General features: G+C 46.9%; 1 protein-coding gene across 1 annotated transcript in view; it reads right to left on the reverse strand.

Annotated features, from left to right (window-relative positions):
• PPT1 (palmitoyl-protein thioesterase 1) overlaps positions 1-26,491 on the reverse strand; it is a 110,043-nt gene that overhangs the window by 62,432 nt on the left and 21,120 nt on the right. The window contains exons 3-4 of the mRNA XM_063954094.1: positions 18,060-18,187; positions 1,321-1,391 (exon numbers count right to left, since the gene is read on the reverse strand). Of these exons, the coding sequence (XP_063810164.1) occupies positions 1,321-1,391; positions 18,060-18,187 (199 nt within the window). The remainder of the gene's footprint in view (positions 1-1,320; positions 1,392-18,059; positions 18,188-26,491) is intronic.

Raw genomic sequence — 26,491 nt, forward strand, 5'->3', positions numbered from 1 at the left:
TCCTCAAGACACCCCAACAGTCCAGGGTTTAGGTATATCCATGGCTCAGCACAGATGGTTAAATCAAATTGACTGATGTGCTAATTAAGTCACCTGTAGCCAAGCATGAATACATTTAAAACCTGGACCGCAGGGGTGCCTTGAGAACCGCGTTTGGGAACCTCTGGTTTAGGCTAATAATCGTCTTTCTCAAAAAAATCAGACATGGTGTATCTAGCTTAACAGTGGGCGTTTTCAAGATATTGTCAGGAATAACTAGTACCATCTGTAGATCTGTTGTGTTAGTCAACGATAAGCACTACAATGGAAAGATGACGCCTTTTTCTGGCAAAATAAATTGTTTATGTTTTCGAGAAGTCACGTGCACAAAATAATAACATTAATTCTACAGATGCAGAATCACAGCTTTTGTAATGTTGAAATGTGTGTGAATAGATTATAATTTTATATATATATATATATATATATATATATATATATATATATATACACATATATATATATACACATACACACACAGGTTGAGTATCCCATATCCAAATATTCCAAAATACGGAATATTCCGAAATATGGACTTTTTTGAGTGAGACTGAGATAGTGAAACCTTTGTTTTTTGATGGCTCAATGTACACAAACTTTGTTTAATACTCAAAGTTATTAAAAATATTGTATTAAATGACCTTCAGGCTGTGTGTATAAGGTGTATATGAAACCTAAATGAATTGTGGGAATGTACACACACTGTTTAATGCACAAAGTTATAAAAAATATTGGCTAAAATTACCTTCAGGCTATGTGTATATGTGACATAAATGCATTCTGTGCTTAGATTTAGGTCCCATCACCATAATATCTCATTATGATATGCAATTATTCCAAAATACGGAAAAATCCCATATCCAAAATTCCTCTAGTCCCAAGCATTTTGGATAAGGGATACTCAACCTGTATATATATATAAAATATATAATCCATAGAGGTCTGTACTCACTGCTTCAGTGATGCCAACATGGTGGTGCTAAATTGTGTAGACCATAAGTCCATTAATATAGAGAATAAAATGCAGGAGGCACTCACAGGCATATGATAGGCAGTAAATAGATTTTTTTACTCGCAGATGCATATCTACAAATAGTGGTAGTCGACGTTTCGAACCCCGCAGGGTCTTAGTCAAGAAAACATGATCAGTATAGAAGCAGAACATCCACAACACCACCATCATGGATGATCTGCTGCTAGACTGATCAGGTTGTTTTAACAAAGGGCTATAACAATAGTGTATTATGCACATGATATAAAAAAAGAAGTGGAGGACACTACCTTGGTGTTGCCCTCCAATTGAGATGAGATTCTTCATGGGTGGTGAGGGACATTTCTGTGCCACAGCTCTCCTGCAAATAAATGTGAAGGTAGTATGGTCATCACAGGGTAATTTAGAAGCAATGTACAATCTACAAAGCTACACACACACACGCCAAATAAATGGATCTGTGTTACATTCATCTATATATGGGGACGGCCACAGTGGATGATACTGTTCAATGTTTGTACCTAAATCCACATTTTACATAGACAGACAGACAGACATAAAAGTCAGATTAGATGTTTACTACTTTAGCAAAAGTTTAGTAGAAGTGAGTGCAGACATTTTAGTTTGATTTTCTTTAGTCTACAATAAAAAACCCTAGAGGTGTGTACATACGGTGCAATTTTTCTTACGATTTTGACTATATAGTCAAAATCGTAAGAAAATTGGGATTTTTGTTTACTTACCGTAAAATCTCTTTCTCTGAGTCCATCTGGGGGACGCTGCGCCGTTACTTGTGGGTTAGAGGTGTGTGGTAGTGGAGTTTGGCACAGAACTATCAAAAGCTGACTCCTCCCCCCCTCTAACCCCTCCCATCTCCTTCCTGCTCAGCCCTGTTCAGTTAACGTTTAGCCAAGCCAAAGGAGATAGACCAGAATAAAAAATTAACCAATTAAACCAGACAAACTATGGGAGGGATCGCAGCGTCCCCCAGATGGACTCGGAGAAAGAGATTTTACGGTAAGTAAACAAAAATCCCAATTTCTCTGTCCTCCATCTGGGGGACGCTGCGCCGTTACTTGTGGGACTTCCCAAAGCAAGCTAATGAGAGGAGGGAGACGTTGACGGCATAGCCGTCTGTAAAATACGACGCCCAACAGAGGCAGTCTCCAAACCAAAAGTATGAAACCGGTAAAACTTTGTGAACGTATGGACTGACGACCAGGTCGCCGCCCTGCATAGTTGCTCAACAGATGCACCACCGCGAACAGCCCAAGACGCTCCAACTGCTCTAGTCGAATGAGCCCTAATTGAGTCAGGAACCGAAACGTTTGAGGACACGTAAGCCTGTCTGATGGCCGAAGTTACCCAACGGGCCACAGTGTTCTTAGAGGCAGGCCAACCTCGTTTGGGAGCATCAATCAATACCAGCAAGGAATCCGTACGACGGAAAGACTCCGTGCGAGACAAATAAATACGTAAGGCCCGAACAACATCCAAGAGAGCCAAATGGGAATCCTCCCCCTGAGAAGATGACGGATTAAAAGCTGGAAGAACGATGTCCTGATTTAAATGGAATGCTGAAACAACCTTTGGAAGAAATGAAGGCTTTGTCCGCAGCACCACCCGATTTTCATGAAACACTAACAAGGGCGGCCTGCAAGAAAGAGCCGCCAACTCAGACACTCGTCTAGCTGAGGCAATCGCCAAAAGAAAAACAACTTTTTGTGTTAGATAACGTAGTTCCACAGATTCTAGAGGTTCAAATGGAGACTTTTGAAGAGCCTTAAGTACCAAGTTTAAATCCCAGGGAGGAATCGGAGGAACAAAAGGTGGTTGAATTCGAAGTACTCCCTGCAGGAATGTTTGAACCTCTGGGATGATTGCTAATTTCTTTTGAAAAAGGACCGACAAGGCCGAAACCTGACCCTTCAGGGAAGAAAGTTTTAAACCTTTGTCAAGACCCTCCTGGAGAAAGGAGAGCAGGCGAGGAAGTCTAAACAAATGCGGAGTCAAGTTCCTTTTCTCGCACCAAGCAATGTAAATACGCCATACTCTATGGTAAATGCCAGAAGTCACCGGCTTTCTAGCCCGAATCATTGTCTGAACAACCGCACGAGAAAGACCCTTTGCCTTCAGAATGTTGGATTCAAGAACCAAGCCGTCAAAGCCAGCCGATTTAAATCTGGGTGGCGACAAGGTCCTTGAAGAAGAAGATCTGGTCGCAGAGGGAGGCGAAAGGGATCTCCGACGACCATGCTGCTTAGAAGAGTGTACCACTGTCGGCGCGGCCAATCCGGAGCCACCAGAATTACTGCAAGGCCTTCTCGCCGAATGCGTTGGAGTAGACGTGGGAGCAGTGGAATTGGTGGGAACACGTAACCCAGCTGAAATTGCCACGGAGCTGTTAGTGCATCGATCAGAAATGCTTGAGGATCCTGAGTTCTTGATCCGTAAACCGGAAGTTTTTTGTTGAGGCGTGACGCCATCAGGTCTATGTCTGGCATTCCCCAGCGATCCACTAGAGAAAGAAACACTTCCTGGTGAAGTTCCCATTCTCCCGGATGAATCGTGTGACGACTCAAAAAATCTGCTTCCCAGTTTTCGACTCCCGGAATGTGAATTGCTGAAATCACGGGAATCCAATGCTCCGCCCACGTGAGAATCTGAGCAACCTCTCTCATTGCGGACCAGCTGCGAGTTCCTCCCTGTTTGTTGATGTAAGCCACTGCCGTGGCATTGTCGGATTGCACCCGAACTGGATGGCCCTGCACCATGGTCTGAATCCGAATGAGAGCATACCGGATCGCTCTCAATTCCAGAATGTTGATTTGTAGTTTTGACTCTTGATTGCTCCAGCGCCCCTGTAAATGATGAGTCTGGAACACTGCTCCCCAACCGCTGAGGCTTGCGTCCGTGGTTACCATCATCCAAGACCAGACCGTGAACGGCGCACCCTTCCTCAGATTGTGACTGTGAAGCCACCAGTAGAGCGACTGACGAGTTCTTATCGACAAGCGTATCAACTGCAGTTCGAGACGTGAATCCGTCCGAGTCCAACAGTGGAGAATCTGAGCTTGAAGAGGTCGGGCGTGGAATCTGGCGTATGGAACTGCCTCGAATGAGGACACCATCTTGCCCAGTACCTGCATGCATCTGAGGACTGACACTGCCGGCAATTTTAACAGGGTTCTGATTCTGGCTTGTAAGTCCTGAATCTTGTCTGTAGGAAGAAACACCTTCTGGCTGTTGGTGTCGAATAGAAGACCCAGAAAAAACATTTTCTGTGACGGGAGTAAAGACGACTTTGGAAAATTGATTATCCACCCGAACGACTGTAGAGTCTCTATCGTTAGACGCAGGTTCTGAGTGAGAATCTCCGGTGACGGGGCCTTGATCAACAGGTCGTCCAAGTATGGGGTGATGTTGACCCCTTTGCAACGGAGAACTGCGACGACATGACCCAGGACCTTCGTAAAAACCCGGGGAGCCGTAGAGAGACCAAAGGGAAGGGCCCGAAATTGAAAATGCCACGGACCTACTGCAAATCTCAGAAGGGATTGATGTCCTGTCCAAATTGGAACATGTAGGTATGCGTCCTTTATGTCTATTGAAGCCAAATATTCCCCTGGCTCCATGGCTGCGATAATGGAGCGAATGGATTCCATCCTGAATTTTTGGGATGAAAGGTACGGATTGAGAGCTTTTAGATTTAGAATGGGTCGAAACGAACCGTCCGGCTTGTCTACGAGAAAAAGACCCGAGTAAAAGCCCCGACCTCTCTGAGGAGCTGGGACCGGAAGGATTACTCCATTTTGTAATAATGTTGCTGTTGCCTGAAGGAGAGCTTGACGTCTGGAGGGGTCGTCTGGGAGAGGTGTGACAAATAGTCGGGTTGGGACTGTCTCTTCGAAATCCAACATATATCCTCTGGAAATGACCCCTATTTCCCACCGATCTGGTTTCGATAGGAGCCACACTTCCCTGAAGTGAAGTAAACGAGCCCCAACCTGTATTGATCCCTCCAGAGGGCCCGAAGCGTCATGCCTCAGGCTTGTCGGCAGGCTTACTGGCCGGTCTGCGAGTAGCCTGAGCTCCTCTACCTCTGAATGATCCCCTCCGTGGAAATCTGGAAAAGGGTCGAAAGGACTGGAAGTTACCTCTGCCCTGCGTACGAAAGGACCGAAATCTTGTAGGTTTTGGTTTGTTAGGAGCAGACGGAAGGAAAGGGCTCTTTCCTCCCGTAGTATCTGAAATTATCTTCTTTAACTCTGATCCAAAGAGAAATTCGCCTTCAAAAGGAACTGCCGTCAAGGTCTGCTTTGAGTCCGAATCAGCATTCCAAACCCTAAGCCAAAGAGATCGTCTTGCGGATACTGTTAAGGCAGAAACACGGGACTGTAGCGCCACCGAATCCAATAAGGCTTCACCCACGTAAGTAAGAGCCTCAGAAATCTGTTCTGCTAATTGAATGGCCTCCGACGGATCGTCTGACTGCATCCCAGATACAACCTGTGCAAGCCACTCATCAACGGCTTTAAGCACCCAGGCACTCGCCAGAACTGGACGGAGAGAGACACCTGATAAGGAAAACATAGATTTTAGTAATGCTTCTATCTTCCTATCGGTAGAGTCTTTTAAAGTCACAGACTGTACTGACGGAATAACCGTAGCTTTTGCTAAATGCGAAATAGGAGCGTCTACCTTTGGGGCAGTTTCCCAAAATTTTGTATCCTCCTCTGTAAAAGGATATAGAAATTTTAACTTTTTAGGAGCTTGGAAACGCGAATCCGGTTTTAGCCAGGGTTCTTTTAAAATATCCGCAAAGTGCGAATAAGAAGGGAAGGCAGTAACCTGTCTCTTCTGTCGTTTGAAGAAAGAGGAAGAAGTCTCGGCTACTGCCTCATCCTGAATATTAAGGGTCTGACGAATGGCTTCGATTAGTAGCCTAACACCTGAACTAGTAGATAAATCCTCATCTTCCCAAGCCGAATTTTCGTCCCATTCAGGATCTACCTCCCCTTCTTCCAATGGAGATGTCAGAGTATCCAACTCCTCTCCCGGAAATGCAATAGCGGGCAACGGCTGCGTTCGCTAAGAAGCCGCCGAACTACTGGCCGAATTTACAAATTTATTTACAGACTGAGTCAAATCAGTGAGACACTTTCCCATATTCTGGGCCCACAGCGGTTCCACCTGAGTCTGGGCCAAAGCTGCTTCCGACCTTGACTGACGCAAATCTGAAATTGCATCCACCATGGCCTTGACCCAAGGGGGCATTGACTGATCTGTGGATCTGGCCTGCTGATCTGCCGCTGGTGCACCCGAGCATGATGTACAGAGGGTCCCTGCATCAGCACTCCCCTTAGCCAGCTTTGTGCCACATTGTGAACATGAGAAATAAACCACTGAGGTTGTTTTTCCCTTTGTAGGTTTCTCTGGCTTGCTGGTCATCCTTTACTCTGGTGTACTATGTCCTGTCCCCCAAGTTTGTTAACAAATATCTCTGAGATTCAAACCCACGAGAATGTGCTTATGTTTCTGTTAACATGCTGCTTTAGCCCACCGGACTAGAGGAGACACTGTGATCCCCCCCCCTTTTATACTTGCGGTTTTGTGTATGTAATCCCCCTCCGTAGCACAGCGTCCCCCTGTCTGCAGGCAGAGAAGATGGCGCCGTGACCAGCAGCGCGCGCGCGGGCAGAGCTGAGCGGGAAGACGGCTCTGCCCGCCTGACGTCACTCCTCTCACTCTCCGTCAAAACCGGAAGTTCGGCTCCCGTGCGCCGCTACACAGAGCGGTTGTCACGGCAGCACAGCCACGGTCCAGGGAGTGAATAACACCCTCCCGGACCTAACCACAGTCCTCCACATCACATTCCACCCCAGTTCAGCCATCCGGGCTGTCTGTGGATGGTCGCGCGCTCCGGGGGGGGGGTGCTGGTAGCGGCGGGGGAACAATGCAATGTCCATTAGTAATAGGAAAATAGGGACAGCCCAATACCGTCAATGACAGATTGTGGCTGTCCAGTACCTGATGCTGCTTTCTTCTCTCTCTCTCTCTCTGAAGGCCCCAGTGACCAAGGTATAGTGGCCTCCATGCAGCAGTCTGGAATGGGATACTAACCCCTTCCACTGTTATACCTGTCACCTGTAAACAGGGACTAGGTATTTGTGGAAAAAAAAAAAAATCTAAAGAGAAATAAAAACTGTGTCGGTACCCCACAGGCACAAAACTAAAACTGAACAGGGCTGAGCAGGAAGGAGATGGGAGGGGTTAGAGGGGGGGAGGAGTCAGCTTTTGATAGTTCTGTGCCAAACTCCACTACCACACACCTCTAACCCACAAGTAACGGCGCAGCGTCCCCCAGATGGAGGACAGAGAAATATAGTGCATATCGCACCATGCGTATAGTCCTTGTGATACCGATGTGCGGTCCCGCGGTATTGGCATCGCAAGGGAAAATAGACTCTGCAGGCAGCCCAACATTGACTATATCAGTGGGGCCGGGCTCCGGCCACATCAAATAGTCAATCTTGGGCTCTACAGTGCAACGTACCGTGTGTACACGCCTTAACTAAACAATCTTTGCGAGAACTCACATGAGCAACTTGGAACCGAGCAGCCGCCAACAGGTATGTACACATACCAACAGGTAATACTTGCCGATATATTAAGAAATGACGAAAGTAAACGTGCGCTTAGCATATTTTAGATACTAAATATTTAGATTTTCTGTCCCCATACAATAGTATGGTGATGACGAAAAGGAGATTTATGGTAGACTTACCATGGTTAAATCTCTTTCTGCGAGGTACACTGGGTTCCACAGGGAATACATCAGGGTGTAGAGTTGGATCTTGATCCAGAGGCACCAACAGGCTAAAAGCTTTAGACTGTCCCAGGATGCACTGCAGGGCCTCCTCTATATAACCACACCACCAGGCACTGTGAGCTCAATTTTAGTTAACCAGTCCAATGCAGAAGCAGGCAAAAGAGAAGTCAGATGTTAGTCACATAGAACCACGTTCTCACGACAGGAGAAGGTACTAGTGGCTAATGCCATACAAACCCAAAGAAGCTAAGTGCGTCAGGGTGGGCGCCCTGTGGAACCCAGTGTACCTCGCAGAAAGAGATTTAACCATGGTAAGTCTACCATAAATCTCCTTTTCTGCAGCGGAGTACACTGTGTTCCACCGGGAATAACATCGGGATGTTCTAAAGCAGTTCCTCAAGGGAGGGGACGTACCTTGGCGGGTATAAGAACCCAGCGTCCAAAGGAAGCATCCTGGGACGCGGAAGTATCAAAGGCATAGAACCTAATGAACGTGTTCACTGAGGACCACGTAGCCGCCTTGCACAATTGTTCTACGGACACGCCACGTCGGGCCGCCCAAAAAGGTCCAACAGACCGAGTAGAATGGGCCTTAATAGCAGCAGGACCTGGGAGCCCAGCCTGCGCATAAGCTTGTGCAATCACCATTCTAATCCATCTGGCCAAGGTCTGCATATTCGCAGGCCAGCCACGTTTGTGGAAACCAAAAAGTACAAAGAGGGTATCTGACCTCCTAATAGAGGCAGTCCTCTCCACATAAACACGGAGAGCCGTTCCACATCCAAAGACCGCTCTTTGTAGGACAAGTCAGAAGATATGAAGGCCAGAACCACAATCTCCTGGTTAAGGTGAAAAGATGACACCACCATAGGCAAATAACTGGGACGAGTTCGGAGAACTGCGGGTCGCAATGAAAAATCAAATAGGGTGGACGACAGGACAAAGCGCCTAAGTCCGATACTCTTCTGGCAGAGGCAATAGCCAATAAGAAAAGGACCTTGGCTGTGAGCCATTTAAGGTCCACTGACTCAAGAGGTTCAAATGGAGACTCTTGCAGGGCATTCAGGACAACAAACAAATACCATGGAGCCACAGGAGGGACATGGGGAGGCTGAATCCACAGTACGCCCTGAGCGAATGTATGAATGTCAGGTATAGATGCAAGTTTTCTCTGAAACCACACCGAGAAGGCAGAGAAGTGAACCTTGAGGGAGGCCAGACAAAGTCCTAAATCCAGGCCTTGTTGCAAAAAAGCCAGAAGTCTGGAAGTACTAAACTTGTAAGCATCATAATTCTTAGCAGCGCACCAGGTGAAGGAAGAATTCCAGACCCGATAATAAATCCGTGCAGAAGCCGGTTTGCGGGCCTGTAGCATAGCTTGAATAACCGCCTTGGAGAATCCTTTGGCCCTCAGGACTGAAGCTTCAAGAGCCACACCATCACAGCCAGTCTGGCCAGGTCCAGGTAGACACAGGGGCCATGAACGAGGTCTGGGCGATGAGGAAGTAGAAGAGGACGCTCTATCGAGAGACCCTGTAGGTTTGAGAACCAATACCGTCTGGGCCACGCTGGAGCGACTAGAAGTAGTATTCTTCCTTCTTGCTTGAACTTCCGTAGAACCCTGGGCAGAGACGACACTGGAGGGAACACGTAGGGCAGCTGAAAGTTCCATGGAATTGCCAGAGCGTCCACGAACGCTGCTTGAGGATCCCTTGTTCTTGATCTGAAGACCGGACTTTGTGATTGTGTCGTGATGCCATCAGGTCCACATCTGGTAGACCCCACTTGTCCACTAGGAGTTGAAAGACTTCCTAAAGAAGACTCCACTCTCCGGCATGTACGTTCTGACGACTGAGGAAATCTGCTTTCCAGCTGAGGACTCCCGGAATGAACACTGCCGACATGGCAGGCAGATGGCGTTCCGCCCAATGAAGGATTTTTGACACTTCCATCATTGCCATGCGGCTTCGAGTGCCACCTTGATGATTTATGTATGCCACCGTGGTGGCGTTGTCCGATTGTACTTGAACAGGCCTGTTCTGTATCAGAGGCAGGGCAAGAGCCAAAGCATTGAACACTGCCCGCAATTCCAGAATGTTCATCGGGAGGAGAGATTCCTCCTTGGTCCACCAACCCTGGAGAGAGTGTTGCTCCAGCACCGCGCCCCAACCCCGCAGACTGGCGTCCGTAGACAGTAGGACCAAGTTGGGGATCCAGAAGGGACGGCCCCTGCTCAACTGTTGGTCTTGTAGCTACCAATTCAGTGACAGGCGAACCTCTGGAGTCAAGGAGATTATTTGTGACCTGATCCGATGAGGCAGGCTATCCCACTTGGAAAGGATTAACCTCTGTACAGGGCGGGAATGAAATTGAGCGTACTCCACCATGTCGAAAGCAGACACCATGAGGACTAGTACTTGCATAGCTGAGTGTATCGACACTCTTGGGCGAGCGAGGAAGCATCTGATCCTGTCCTGAAGTTTCAGGACTTTGTCTGGAGACAGAAACAGTCGTTGGCTGTGTGTGTCCAGCAGTGCCCCCAGGTGCACCATGCTCCGAGCAGGGACCAGCGAGGACTTCTTCCAGTTGACGAGCCACCCGTGGGCTTGTAGGAAGTTTACCGTCAGTTGTAGATGACTGAGGAGGACAACTTGGGAGTTTGCCAGGATCAGCAAGTCGTCCAGAAACGGCAGGATCCAGATTCCCTGACGACGCAGATGAGCCGTCATCACGGCCATAACCTTGGTGAAGATCTGAGGAGCCGTGGCCAGTCCAAACGGCAGAGCCTGGAACTGATAATGAAGGTTGCCAATAGCAAACCGCAGATATTGCTGATGCAATATGGCAATAGGTATATGCAGATAGGCATCTTGTATATCCAGGTATACCATATAATCTCCGGGTTCCACAGCCAGTACAATCGAGCGCAGCGTTTCCATATGGAACTTGGACACTCTCACAAATTTGTTCAGTGATTTAAGGTTGAGTATAGGCCGGAAAGAAGGAACGAAAAAGTGGTACTCTTTGCCTTCTGTGCAGAAGGATTGGTATTTGGGAGAAACGAAGTCTTAGCAGCCGCTAAGTCGGTTACAATCTTATTCAGATCCTCCCCAAATAGGATGTCTCCCATAAAAGGGAGTACCTCCAAGATCTTTTTGGAGTCCAGGTCCACCTTCCATTACCTCAACCACAGAATTCGGCGAGCCAGGATGGACGCAGTCGACGCCTCGGCCACCATTACACCTGCGTCAGAGGACACCTCCTGAATGTAGTGGGAGGCAGTGGCAATATGAGGGAGATATTGTCTGGCCGTGTCAGTTATATCCTGAGGCAGCTCTTCCTCTAATGCCTGAACCCATGCTTCAATTCCTTTTGTGGTCCAGGAGGCTGCTATAGTGGGTCTATGTACAGCACCTGTAAGGGAGTAAATAGACTTCAGGCATCCTTCGACACGCTTATCTGTCGGTTCCTTTAGTGTGGTGACAGGCAGAGTAGATGACACCACAAGACGGGTGACATGGGAATCAACAGGCAGTGGATTTTCCCACTTGTTACACAACTCAGCAGAGAGAGGATAACGAGCTAGCATCTTTTTAGTAGAGATGCGCGGGTTCGGTTTTACTCGGGGCTCGAAACGGCATCTTATTGGATCACGGATGTCACGCATTTTGGATAGCCAATAAGCAAAACCCGAAATACCTGAGTAAATCCGAGTAAAACCGAACCCGCTCATCTCTACTTTTTAGAAAGGGAGAATTTCTTTCCTGGAGAAGACCAGGGTTCCTGCCGTATGTCTACCAAATGGTCAGAATGTGGTAAGATAAATTTAAACATCAGAAGGTAACTAAAGTTATCAGGCTTCTTAGACGCAGTAATGGGATTTACATCATCATCTATTTGTAGAATCAGCTTAATAGCCCCCATTAGGTCAGGGACATCAACCTGCGTCAGTTTCCTCGTCAGAAGCGACTGTATCAGTGTCTGACGGATCAGTATACTCCCCATCCGAACCCGCTTAGAGGACCCCTTGATCGCAGAGGGACGTGGGGTAGGTTTTTGTCTAACGAAAGAGTGATTCAATTGTTGTATCTGGGTAGACAGAGTATCCGCCCAGGGCGGATTTACCATAGGGACAATATGTGGCTGCAATGGCACAGGAGGTCCCATAGGGGGCATAAGGCGTGTCACTAGCGTATTAAGCATATTTGAGAACGCCGCCCAAGGTGGCTTACTGATTGGTTAAAGGAGCTGCGGACTGACTGGGAGATGTATGGCACATATTCATTGGCGCTTCTATAATGGGTGCAATGTGAGCGGTGCACACGGGCCCCTGAGTCCAGGGGGGGGCCACACCGCACACATTGCACCCATTTAAATACTTACCTAACCGGAGTCCAGCGGCGGGCGCAGCGTCCGCGGCGGAAATTGCCGCCAAAATGACCGCCACGCATGCGTGGTAGCCAAATTGGTCTCCGGATCATGGCGGGCGCCATGTTTCCGGAGACCTGTGCATTGCCGGAGTCTACAGCGCTGTTCAGAGGAGGGGGCCCACCCGGAGGTGCACACGGGCCCCCTCCTCTGTAGAAACGCCCCTGCACATATTACACAGACCATCATTCAAAGCTTCCCCCTGCATAATACAGGAGCATCCATGGATTTCCTGCCCTTTGTGTTAGGCATTTTAGTGAATGTAACCACAGAGCGTATGAGTACGATAAAGCCTGACAGAGTACAATACCTGCGAATAAATCCCCTAGAATGTGACAGCGTACACAGTACACAACACCAGCATCTAAATCCGGTACTATGTGACTGCGTATACAGTACACAACACCAGCGAATAAATCCGGTATGATGTGACCGAGTACACAGTAGAATACACTTAACGGTAAATACTGTGCAGCACTATATATGAGACCCTGACGCACCTAGTCCTAGGGTACAGAATACAGTGATAGCTACAGCTTGTGATACACTGAAAGTGAAATTCACACAGCAGATATAGGCACAGCCACAGTGACAATGCAGTTAATTATTTTAGTCAGACAATTAAACTGCACTGGACTAGTATGTATGTATGTATGTATGTATGTATGTATGTATGTATGTATGTATGTATGTATACATACACACACACATATATATATATATATATATATATATATATATATATATATATATAGCAGTGGAAATAAGTGCGGCACTGGGAGTCTTGTAATTGAAGTGAAGCAAAGCCGTGTATTAATTAGATCTACGTTTCGGGGACGCAGCCCCTTCGTCAGGATAACCATTCAGTGCAAAAAACAGTGTTTAGATAGTAATAACATAAAGAGGTACTCACCGCCGCCACCAGCCGCGCTGCCCGGGTCCCGGTCCCGACGTCACTACGTCCACTGGAAGTGACGCGGCTCCGGTCCGTGCGGCTAGCGCACTGGGGCTGGAGAACAAGTAACCATAGGAACAAGTTATAGACAACAACAAATGTTGATGAAGTGCATCGTGCTAGACATCTATATAGAATCTGATGATAAACATATCATATCAAATACCTAACTTGCGGCTCTACCATTGACAGAATAAACATGAAAAACAATGCAATTTGTGAGACATTACAAACAAAGATTAAAAAAGTGCATCGTGCTAATCTGATAGATAAAAACAGATGGTGAACGCATGGTAAATGCTATTTGTCTTGCGGCATAACCACAGACAAAAATAAAAAATTGTGAGACAATACAATATATGAATAACGTTAAAAAACGAATATTATAGTCACAGCCTGATAACAGTCCTACTAAACGCAAACTACTAAGGGAGCATTTTTAAGTGTATAAACCCATGTGGGTATTAATTAATAAAATCAGTCTTGAATTGCTCAATCAAGTAATGTAGCAGCATAATGGGGGAGAGAATTCTATTTAATGCATATCCAGATACATAATACTAAACCAATGTCCTTGTACACACTATGTAAAATACACTAAGGCTAAAAGTTACGGATCCATGAACACTACAAATTTAAATTTAATAGAGGGGATATCAAGGAAAGATCAAGAGGTAATGATATCGATACAATAAACTGTATCAACCTCCACTGGTACCCATTACTCAAATATTCTTATAAAAAACATTTAAGACTAAGAGCCTCATTTAGGCCCCGAGGGGACTGGGTATTAAGTGTGTGGATCCATTTTGCTTCGGCCTGTAACAACTTCCTCGAACGGTCACCACCTCGTAGAGATGGTGGAACTTGATCGATGATCTTGTACCGAAGAGTGGCCATACCGTGTTTAGCCACCGCAAAATGGCGTGCCACGGGTTGGTCACTGTCACCTTTTTTGATGGCCTCACGTATGGCATACCTGTGTTGTGCCATCCTTGTCTTGAAGGCACAATCGGTCTTGCCCACGTAGGCCAACCCACAAGGACAGGTGAGGAGATAAACAACGAATTTTGAATCACAGGACAAGGGATATCTGATGTTGTATTTCCTCCCAGTATGTGGATGCTGAAAACTATCACCCTGTAACATATAACCGCAGGTGGTGCATCCACTGCATTTAAAGCATCCATTTCTACGTCTAAGAAAGTTTTTTGAATTGTTCTTATTAAACGTAGAGATGTCTGTCTTAACAACGAAATCTCTTATACTACGCCCCCTGGAAAAACTGGGCAGTAGTCTCGACTGGTAGACTTCACCCAGTTCCCTATCCGAAGCTATAATTGGCCACAATTGTCTGATATGTTTAGTTAGCTGCGGGCTATCAGTGTTAAATCTTGTAACCCATGGGAACCTTCCTTTGAGTTGTTTATGAGGCTTAGATTTCAATAGTTGTTGCCGTGTAACCATCAAAGCTTTTTGTTTGGCTTGTTCAAGCAGCCTTGTAGGGTACCCCCTCTCTCTAAATTTTAGGAACATCTCTTCCAGTTGTGCATCTCTAATTGCCTGTTGGCTATTGATCCTACATACCCTTAAAAATTGTGAATATGGGAGCCCTGTGATGGTGGATTTAGGGTGGAAACTGTCAAATCTTAAAAGATTGTTCCTGTCTGTGGCCTTTGTAAATAATTCTGTATTGAAATTAATCTCCTTTGCATTACACTCCATAGTGAACTTGATGGGACTTGTTCCTAAAATTTAGAGAGAGGGGGTACCCTACAAGGCTGCTTGAACAAGCCAAACAAAAAGCTTTGATGGTTACACGGCAACAACTATTGAAATCTAAGCCTCATAAACAACTCAAAGGAAGGTTCCCATGGGTTACAAGATTTAACACGGATAGCCCGCAGCTAACTAAACATATCAGACAATTGTGGCCAATTATAGCTTCGGATAGGGAACTGGGTGAAGTCTACCAGTCGAGACTACTGCCCAGTTTTTCCAGGGGGCGTAGTATAAGAGATTTCGTTGTTAAGACAGACATCTCTACGTTTAATAAGAACAATTCAAAAAACTTTCTTAGACGTAGAAATGGATGCTTTAAATGCAGTGGATGCACCACCTGCGGTTATATGTTACAGGGTGATAGTTTTCAGCATCCACATACTGGGAGGAAATACAACATCAGATATCCCTTGTCCTGTGATTCAAAATTCGTTGTTTATCTCCTCACCTGTCCTTGTGGGTTGGCCTACGTGGGCAAGACCGATTGTGCCTTCAAGACAAGGATGGCACAACACAGGTATGCCATACGTGAGGCCATCAAAAAAGGTGACAGTGACCAACCCGTGGCACGCCATTTTGCGGTGGCTAAACACGGTATGGCCACTCTTCGGTACAAGATCATCGATCAAGTTCCACCATCTCTACGAGGTGGTGACCGTTCGAGGAAGTTGTTACAGGCCGAAGCAAAATGGATCCACACACTTAATACCCAGTCCCCTCGGGGCCTAAATGAGGCTCTTAGTCTTAAATGTTTTTTATAAGAATATTTGAGTAATGGGTACCAGTGGAGGTTGATACAGTTTATTGTATCGATATCATTACCTCTTGATCTTTCCTTGATATCCCCTCTATTAAATTTAAATTTGTAGTGTTCATGGATCCGTAACTTTTAGCCTTAGTGTATTTTACATAGTGTGTACAAGGACATTGGTTTAGTATTATGTATCTGGATATGCATTAAATAGAATTCTCTCCCCCATTATGCTGCTACATTACTTGATTGAGCAATTCAAGACTGATTTTATTAATTAATACCCACATGGGTTTATACACTTAAAAATGCTCCCTTAGTAGTTTGCGTTTAGTAGGACTGTTATCAGGCTGTGACTATAATATTCGTTTTTTAACGTTATTCATATATTGTATTGTCTCACAATTTTTTATTTTTGTCTGTGGTTATGCCGCAAGACAAATAGCATTTACCATGCGTTCACCATCTGTTTTTATCTATCAGATTAGCACGATGCACTTTTTTAATCTTTGTTTGTAATGTCTCACAAATTGCATTGTTTTTCATGTTTATTCTGTCAATGGTAGAGCCGCAAGTTAGGTATTTGATATGATATGTTTATCATCAGATTCTATATAGATGTCTAGCACGATGCACTTCATCAACATTTGTTGTTGTCTATAACTTGTTCCTATGGTTACTTGTTCTCCAGCCCCAGTGCGCTAGCCGCACGGACCGGAGCCGCGTCACTTCCGGTGGACGTAGTGACGTCGGGACCGGGACCCGGGCAGCGCGGCTGGTGGCGGCGGTGAGTACCTCTTTATGTTATTACTATCTAAACACTGTTTTTTGCACTGAATGGTTATCCTGACGAAGGGGCTGCGTCCCCGAAACGTAGATCTAATTAATACACGGCTTTGCTTCACTTCAATTACAAGACTCCCAGTGCCGCACTTATTTCCACTGCTGCTTATGGGACCTGGGTCCTAGGAGGTGAGGGCACGGGAGCACTTTGCCGTTACGCTGGGGAGCGAGAGGAGTGCCGGGTCTTCTATACTATATATATATATATATATATATATACACACACACACACACACACACACACACACTCGGTCTGAGACCGGAAGTATATATTAGAATACTCGTTCAATATATTCTGGTAGAGGTACACTTGTTCTTAACTAGCGCTGTCTTAAAATGACATGTAGAATACTTAAGTGTCTGTAGAATCACAGCGCTGATAAATCAGGCGGATATACAGAGGAGACCTTGCCCTGCAGTCCCAGAAACCAGTCGCAGCTACTGTGATAAGATGGTGCCCAAAGTCTCAGTCAGGGAGTGAGGGAGAGTGTGAGGCAGCTCCATGGCGGGAACACCAGCAGTAGATGGCGCCCGAAGCTGGGGGAGGGGCTACAGGTCAAGCGCCTTATCCCCTATGCTGGTCCTCACCACCGGATCCTATGGAGTCTTATTAAACATGGATAATGTGTTATCCGACCTGTGCTCCCCTGCCCTGGTGGATATAGTGGGGTCCCTGCACGGACACAGTGTCAACGCCAGCGTCGCGGTCCGTCTCCCGAGACCACAATTTAATGGCAGGTCCCGTCTGGGGAACCCTCTTACCTCCTCCCTGAGAAGCAGCCACACGATCCAGGAGAGCGTCTGCGGTGGTGTGCCTAGAAACCAGAGCGTCTCCGCTGCAAGTACCCGGGAACAGAGCAAGTGGGAGTATGCGACGCCGCTGGGGAGGTGATGGAGCCGCAGCACAGTATGTCACACTGGCATATGAAGTGCTGCAGCCCTTGAAGTCTTCTAAGTAGCTTTTTCAGGGCTGCCTAGCGCGCGCGCGCCCCCCCCCCCCCCCCCTCCTGTTAAGTGACCTGCTTATGCAGGCACCAACTATAAAACTGAGCTCACAGTGCCTAGAGGCGGGGTTATGTAGAGGAGGACCTGCAATGCATCCTGGGACAGTCTAAAGCTTTAGCCTGTTGGTGCCTCTAGATCAAGATCCATCTCTACACCCCGATGTATTCCCTGTGAAACACAGTGTACCCCGCTGCAGAAATCGCTAGATGTTTGCAGATACCGTAGAGAAAAGTGATTTTTGTCAACGTTATCTGCCTTCATACATACAGAGGCTCGTTGTAAATGTCAAATAGTGCTGAATATAGCACATTTGGCACTTACCACTCTTTTTTTTTTTTACATCTCCCTCACAACAGAGAAAAGTGATTACCACTGACTCATGTTCAACTCTGCATTGATCCCATGTATTCCCCTATCATTAGATATTACTTACAGGAACTGTCCACCCTGGGAGAAGCCCATGCCATTGTAGCCCTGCTGCAGATTGGGATCCTTTGCTAGCTGCTCACAAACCAGATCCACTTGTTTATTCACATTGAGGAAAAAGCTGTTCTCCATGTCCTAGGGAGAAACAGGACAGCATGTTCTTCAAAGAATACACACGCAGTGTAAAGGGTTAATAACACCTTTGTGGAACAAGTTATTTAGCATTTATCCATATGTACATTAGTCAAAGGTGCACTTACCGTAATATATACAGTGATTCTCAATGCAAACCATAACGTATAGTCAATAAGGAATTGTGATAATAAGAATTTACTTACCGATGATTCTATTTCTCGTAGTCCGTAGTGGATGCTGGGGACTCCGTAAGGACCATGGGGAATAGCGGCTCCGCAGGAGACTGGGCACAAAAGTAAAGCTTTAGAACTACCTGGTGTGCACTGGCTCCTCCCCCTATGACCCTCCTCCAAGCCTCAGTTAGGATACTGTGCCCGGACGAGCGTACACAATAAGGAAGGATTTTGAATCCCGGGTAAGACTCATACCAGCCACACCAATCACACCATATAACTTGTGATCTAAACCTAGTTAACAGCATGATAACAGAGGAGCCTCTAGAAAAGATGGCTCACTACAGCAATAACCCGATTTTTTTGGTAACAATAACTATGTACCAGTATTGCAGACAATCCGCACTTGGGATGGGCGCCCAGCATCCACTACGGACTACGAGAAATAGAATCATCGGTAAGTAAATTCTTATTTTCTCTGACGTCCTAGTGGATGCTGGGGACTCCGTAAGGACCATGGGGATTATACCAAAGCTCCCAAACGGGCGGGAGAGTGCGGATGACTCTGCAGCACCAAATGAGAGAACTCCAGGTCCTCCTCAGCCAGGGTATCAAATTTGTAGAATTTTACAAACGTATTTGCTCCTGACCAAGTAACTGCTCGGCAAAGTTGTAAAGCCGAGACCCCTCGGGCAGCCGCCCAAGATGAGCCCACCTTCCTTGTGGAATGGGCTTTTACAGATTTTGTCTGTGGCAGGCCTGCCACAGAATGTGCAAGCTGAATTGTACTACAAATCCAACGAGCAATAGTCTGCTTAGAAGCAGGAGCACCCAGCTTGTTGGGTGCATACAGAATAAACAACGAGTCAGATTTTCTGACTCCAGCCGTCCTGGAAACCTATATTTCCAGGGCCCTGACAACGTCTAGCAACTTGGAGTCCTCCAAGTCCCTAGTAGCCGCAGGCACCACAATAGGTTGATTCAGGTGAAACGCTGAAAACCACCTTAGGGAGAAACTGAGGACAAGTCCTCAATTCCGCCCTGTCCGAATGGAAAATCAGATGAGGGCTTTTACAGGATAAAGCCGCCAATTCTGACACGCACCTGGCCCAGGCCAGGGCCAACAGCATGACCACTTTCCATGTGAGATATTTTAACTCCACATATTTAAGTGGTTCAAACCAATGTGACTTTTGGAACCCAAAAACTACATTTAGATCCCAAGGTGCCACTGGAGGCACAAAAGGAGGCTGTATATACAGTACCCCTTTCACAAACGTCTGAACTTCAGGGACTGAAGCTAGTTCTTTTTGGAAGAAAATTGACAGGGCCGAAATTTGAACCTTAATGGACCCCCATTTCAGGCCCATAGACACTCCTGTTTGCAGGAAATGTAGGAATCGACCTAGTTGAAAATTCCTCCGTCGGGGCCTTACTGGCCTCGCACCACGCAACATATTTTCGCCAAATGCGGTGATAATGTTTTGCGGTTATATCTTTCATGGCTTTGATCAGGATAGGAATGACTTCATCCGGAATGCCTTTCTCCTTCAGGATCCGGCGTTCAACCGCCATGCCGTCAAACGCAGTCGCGGTAAGTCTTGGAACAGACAGGGTCCTTGCTGGAGCAGGTCCCTTCTTAGAGGTAGAGGCCACGGATCCTCCGTGAGCATCTCTTGAAGTTCCGGTTACCAAGTCCTTCTTGGCCAATCCGGAGCCCGAATATAGTGCTTCCTCCTCTCCATCTTATAATTCTCAGTACCTTGGGTATGAGAGGCAGAGGAGGGAACACATACACTGACTGGTACACCCACTGTGTTACCAGAGCGTCTACAGCTATTGCCGGAGGGTCCCTTGACCCGGCGCAATACTTGTCGAGTTTTATAAACATGTGGAAGACTTCTGGGTGAAGTCCCCACTTGCTGACAGTGCTATCACATGATTTTCCGCCCAGCGAAGAATCCTTGCAGCTTCTGCCATTGCACTCCTGCTTCTTGTGTCACCCTGTCTGTTTACGTGGGTGACTGCCGTGATGTTGTCCGAATGGATCAACTCCCGGTGACCTTGAAGCAGAGGTCTTGCTGAGCTTAGAGCATTGTAAATGGCCCTTAGCTTCAGGATATTTATGTGAAGTGATGTCTCCAGGCTTGACCATAAGCTCTGGAAATTCCTTCCCTGTGTGACTGCTCCCCAGCCTCGCAGGCTGGCATCCATGGTCACCAGGACCCAGTCCTGAATGTCGAATCTGTGACCCTCTAGAAGATGAGCACTCTGCAACCACCACAGGAGAGACACCCTTGTGCTTGGTGACAGGGTTATCCGCTGATGCATCTGAAGATGCGACCCGGACCATTTGTCCAGCAGGTCCCACTGGAAAGTTCTTGCGTGGAATCTGCCGAATGGGATTGCTTCGTAGGAAGCCACCATTTTTCCCAGAACCCTTTCATTGATGTACTGAGACTTGGCTCGGTTATAGGAGGTTCCAGACTAGCTCAGATAACTCCCTGACTTTCTCCTCCGGGAGAAACACCTTTTTCTGGACTGTGTCCAGGATCATCCCTAGGAACAGACGACGAGTCGTCGGAATCAGCTGCGATTTTGGAATATTGAGAATCCAATCGTGCTGCCGCAACACTACCTGAGATAGTGCTACACCGACCTCCAACTGTTCCCTGGATCTTACCCTTATCAGGGAATCGTCCAAGTAAGGGATAACTAAAATTCCCTTCCTTCGAAGGAGTATCATCATTTCGGCCATTACCTTGGTAAAGACCCGGGGTGCCGTGGACCATCCATACGGCAGCGTCTGAAACTGATAGTGACAGTTCTGTACCATAAACCTGAGGTACCCTTGGTGAGAAGGGTAAATTGGGACATGAAGGTAAGCATCCTTGATGTCCCGAGACATCATGTAGTCCCCTTCTTCCAGGTTCACAATCACTGCTCTGAGTGACTCAATCTTGAATTTGAACCTCCCTATGTAAGTGTTCAAGATTTTAGATTTAGAATCGGTCTCACCGAGCCGTCCGGCTTCGGTACCACAACAGTGTGGAATAATACCCCGTTCCCTGTTGCAGGAGGGGTACCTTGATTATCACCTGCTGGGAATACAGCTTGTGAATGGCTTCCAAAACTGCCTCCCTGTCAGAAGGAGACATCGGTAAAGCCGACTTTAGGAAACGGCGAGGGGGAGACGTCTCGAAATTGTACCCCTGAGATATCACCTGAAGGATCCAGGGGTCTACTTGCGAGTGAGCCCACTGCGCGCTGAAATTCATTGAGACGGGCCCCCACCGTGCCTGATTCTGCTTGTAAAGCCCCAGCGTCATACTGAGGGCTTGGCAGAGGCGGGAGAGGGCTTCTGTTCCTGGGAACTGGCTGATTTCTGCAGCCTTTTTCCTCTCCCTCTGTCACGGGGCAGAAATGAGGAACCTTTTGCCCGCTTGCCCACGAAAAGACTGCGCCTGATAATACGGCGTCTTTTATGTTGAGAGGCGACCTGGGGTACAAACGTGGATTTCCCAGCTGTTGCCGTGGCCACCAGGTCTGAAAGACCGACCCCAAATAACTCCTCCCCTTAATAAGGCAATACTTCCAAATGCCGTTTGGAATCCGCATCACCTGACCACTGTCGTGTCCATAACCCTCTATTGGCAGAAATGGACAACGCACTTAGACTTGATGCCAGTCGGCAATATTCCGCTGTGCATCACGCATACATAGAAATGCATCTTTTAAATGCTCTATAGGCAATAATATACTGTCCCTATCTAGGGTATCAATATTTTCAGTCAGGGAATCCGACCACGCCAACCCAGCACTGCACATCCAGGCTGAGGCGATTGCTGGTCGCAGTATAACACCAGTATGTGTGTAAATACATTTTAGGATACCCTCCTGCTTTCTATCAGCAGGATCCTTAAGGGCGGCCATCTCAGGAGAGGGTAGAGCCCTTGTTCTTACAAGCGTGTGAGCGCTTTATCCACCCTAGGGGGTGTTTCCCAACGCACCCTAACCTCTGGCGGGAAAGGATATAATGCCAATAACATTTTAGAAATTATCAGTTGTTATCGGGGGAAACCCACGCATCATCACACACCTCATTTAATTTCTCAGATTCAGGAAAACTACAGGTAGTTTTTCCTCACCGAACATAATACCCCTTTTTGGTGGTACTCGTATTATCAGAAATGTGTAAAACATTTTTCATTGCCTCAATCATGTAACGTGTGGCCCTACTGGAAGTCACATTTGTCTCTTCACCGTCGACACTGGAGTCAGTATCCGTGTCGGTGTCTATATCTGCCATCTGAGGTAACGGGCGCTTTAGAGCCCCTGATGGCCTATGAGACGTCTGGACAGGCACAAGCTGAGTAGCCGGCTGTCTCATGTCAACCACTGTCTTTTATACAGAGCTGACACTGTCACGTAATTCCTTCCAACAGTTCATCCACTCAGGTGTCGACCCCCTAGGGGGTGACATCACTATTACAGGCAATCTGCTCCGTCTCCACATCATTTTTCTCCTCATACATGTCGACACAAACGTACCGACACACAGCACACACACAGGGAATGCTCTGATAGAGGACAGGACCCCACTAGCCCTTTGGGGAGACAGAGGGAGAGTTTGCCAGGACACACCAGAGCGCTATATATATACAGGGATAACCTTATATAAGTGTTTTTCCCCTTATAGCTGCTGTATTTTTAATACTGCGCGTAATTAGTGCCCCCCTCTCTTTTTTAACCTTTTCTGTAGTGTAGTGACTGCAGGGGAGAGCCAGGGAGCTTCCCTCCAACGGAGCTGTGAGGGAAAATGGCGCCAGTGTGCTGAGGAGATAGGCTCCGCCCCCTTCTCGGCGGCCTTATCTCCCGTTTTTCTGTGTATTCTGGCAGGGGTTAAATTCATCCATATAGCCCAGGAGCTATATGTGATGCATTTTTTGCCATCCAAGGTGTTTTTATTGCGTCTCAGGGCGCCCCCCCCCCCCCAGCGCTCTGCACCCTCAGTGACCGGAGTGTGAAGCGTGCTGAGAGCAATGGCGCACAGCTGCAGTGCTGTGCGCTACCTTGTTGAAGACAGGAAGTCTTCTGCCGCCGATTTTCCGGACCTCTTCTGTCTTCTGGCTCTGTAAGGGGGCCGGCGGCGCGGCTCTGGGACCTATCCATGGCTGGGCCTGTGATCGGTCCCTCTGGAGCTAATGTCCAGTAGCCTAAGAAGCCCAATCCACTCTGCACGCAGGTGAGTTCGCTTCTTCTCCCCTTAGTCCCTCGATGCAGTGAGCCTGTTGCCAGCAGGTCTCACTGAACATAAAAAACCTAAAACTAAACTTTTCACTAAGCAGCTCAGGAGAGCCACCTAGTGTGCACCCTTCTCGTTCGGGCACAAAAATCTAACTGAGGCTTGGAGGAGGGTCATAGGGGGAGGAGCCAGTGCACACCAGGTAGTTCTAAAGCTTTACTTTTGTGCCCAGTCTCCTGCGGAGCCGCTATTCCCCATGGTCCTTACGGAGTCCCCAGCATCCACTAGGACGTCAGAGAAATGAGGTATATCATAATACTCAAATAGTGTAGCTAATGTTATGTAAATATTTATTGGAGCTCATTGCAGATTCTTTAATCCACTGCCATATTCATCACTGGACAAAGCACAAAAGTTAGGTAGACAAGGTACCTAAACTATTGCTGATGAAACACAACTTTTGGTAAAGAAATCTGCGTGAAAGAGGGAAACACATTGTTGAAGGACCAGTAGTTTGAGACACTGAGCGATATGATAATGAAAAATGTAATTTTGAGATAAGGTGTGACAAGCAAGATATATGGGGAGATTTATCAAAGTTTAGAGAGAGATGATGTACCAATCAGCTCCTAAGTGTCATTTTCAAACAGCCTGCAAAATATCAGGAGCTGATTGGTTGGTACTTTATCTCTTTCCAATCTGTGATAAATCTCCCTATTTACATCTGCTGTTTTAGGATCAATTCTTCAATAGATGCTGGAAATCAAAATAAATAGGTCCTGCTCAGTGACGAGATTTGTATGGGTCCCAAATTTTTCACATATGCTATTGCCTTGCAGTCTACATCTACACTGATCACTGTATTAGGGACAGCATTCTGAACTACGTAGGACCTCCTTTACCTACAGAAAAGTCTGAATTCTTTTTTCAATGGATTCACTAATGCTTTATCCAGTCAGCTAGATTAAGCCTACGTCTGAAACTGTGCAGCTGACCCTCCTTCAAATCACAACATATTGCGGATGATGGCAAAAGACCACTTGAAATGTTGATAACAAAACTATTGACAGAGATTGTGATAGCATGCTGGGCGGTCTTGCCCTGCCTGCGATGGACGGCCTCCAGCACGCGATCAAAAGTATTGCAAATTCTGCTACTTACTGAATAACGTCCCACGTTTGGGAAACCCTGGGCTATGCCATTGTTGGACAAAACTAGCATTGGATAAAGCTCCAAGCTAGGAATTTAGCAAGATACTCACTCCACATTCAAATCCCTATGTGACTGGGTATCCGGACGATAGGTCGACAGGTTCAAATGGTCAATATGACAATGGTCAACACAGCATATGGTTGACATGAGTTTTTTGGGGGGGATTTGTTTAACTTTTTCATATGTTACCAGCCACTACAAATTACAATTGGACTACAATTGGGAATAGAAACCTTGCCCGAAGCTCGCCATGCGGAGTCTGCAGCGCACTGACTGGGGTTCCACTTGCGACAAGGTAAAATTTTACACCAAAAAAATAAGATTTTACTTACCGGTAAATCTATTTCTCGTAGTCCGTAGTGGATGCTGGGGACTCCGTAAGGACCATGGGGAATAGATGGGCTCCGCAGGAGACATGGGCACTTTAAGAAAGAATTTAGATTCTGGTGTGCTCTGGCTCCTCCCTCTATGTCCCTCCTCCAGACCTCAGTTAGAGAAACTGTGCCCGGAAGAGCTGACAGTACAAGGAAAGGATTTTGGTAATCCAGGGCAAGATACATACCAGCCACACCAATCACACCGTATAACTTGTGATAACATACCCAGTCAACAGTATGAACAACAACAGAGCATCAGTTCAACCCTGATGCAACAATAACATAGCCCTTATTGCAGCAATAACTATATACAAGTATTGCAGAAGAAGTCCGCACTTGGGACGGGCGCCCAGCATCCACTACGGACTACGAGAAATAGATTTACCGGTAAGTAAAATCTTATTTTCTCTAACGTCCTAGTGGATGCTGGGGACTCCGTAAGGACCATGGGGATTATACCAAAGCTCCCAAACGGGTGGGAGAGTGCGGATGACTCTGCAGCACCGATTGAGCAAACACAAGGTCCTCCTCAGCCAGGGTATCAAACTTATAGAACTTTGCAAAAGTGTTTGAACCTGACCAAGTAGCCGCTCGGCACAGCTGTAATGCCGAGACCCCTTGGGCAGCCGCCCAAGAAGAGCCCACCTTCCTATGGAATGGGCCTTAACTGATTTTGGCAGCGGCAATCCAGCCACAGAATGAGCCTGCTGAATCGTGTTACAGATCCAGCGAGCAATAGTTTGCTTTGAAGCAGGCGCCCCAAGCTTGTTGGAAGCATACAGGATAAACAAAGATTCTGTTTTCCTGACCCTAGCCGTTCTGGCAACATAAACCTTCAAAGTCCTGACCACATCAAGTAACTCGGAATCCTCCAAGTCAGTAGTAGCCACAGGCACCACAATAGGTTGGTTTATATGAAAGGATGAAAACACTTTCGGCAGAAATTGTGGGCAGGTCCGCAATTCTGCTCTATCCGCATGGAAAACCAGATAGGGGCTTTTATGTGACAAAGCCGCCAATTCTGACACACACCTAGCCGAAGCCAAGGCTAGTAGCATGACCACCTTCCACGTGAGATATTTCAATTCCACCGTTTTGAGTGGTTCAAACCAATGTGATTTCAGGAAACTATACACCACGTTAAGATCCCAAGGTGCCACTGGAGGCACAAAAGGGGCCTGAATATGCAGCACTCCCTTTACAAACATCTGAACTTCAGGTAGGGAAGCCAGTTCTTTTTGAAAGAAAATGGATAGGGCCGAAATCTGGACCTTAATGGAACCCAATTTTAGGCCCA

This window comes from Pseudophryne corroboree, chromosome 2 (genome assembly GCF_028390025.1).
Source record: "Pseudophryne corroboree isolate aPseCor3 chromosome 2, aPseCor3.hap2, whole genome shotgun sequence".
Classification (NCBI taxonomy): domain Eukaryota; kingdom Metazoa; phylum Chordata; class Amphibia; order Anura; family Myobatrachidae; genus Pseudophryne; species Pseudophryne corroboree.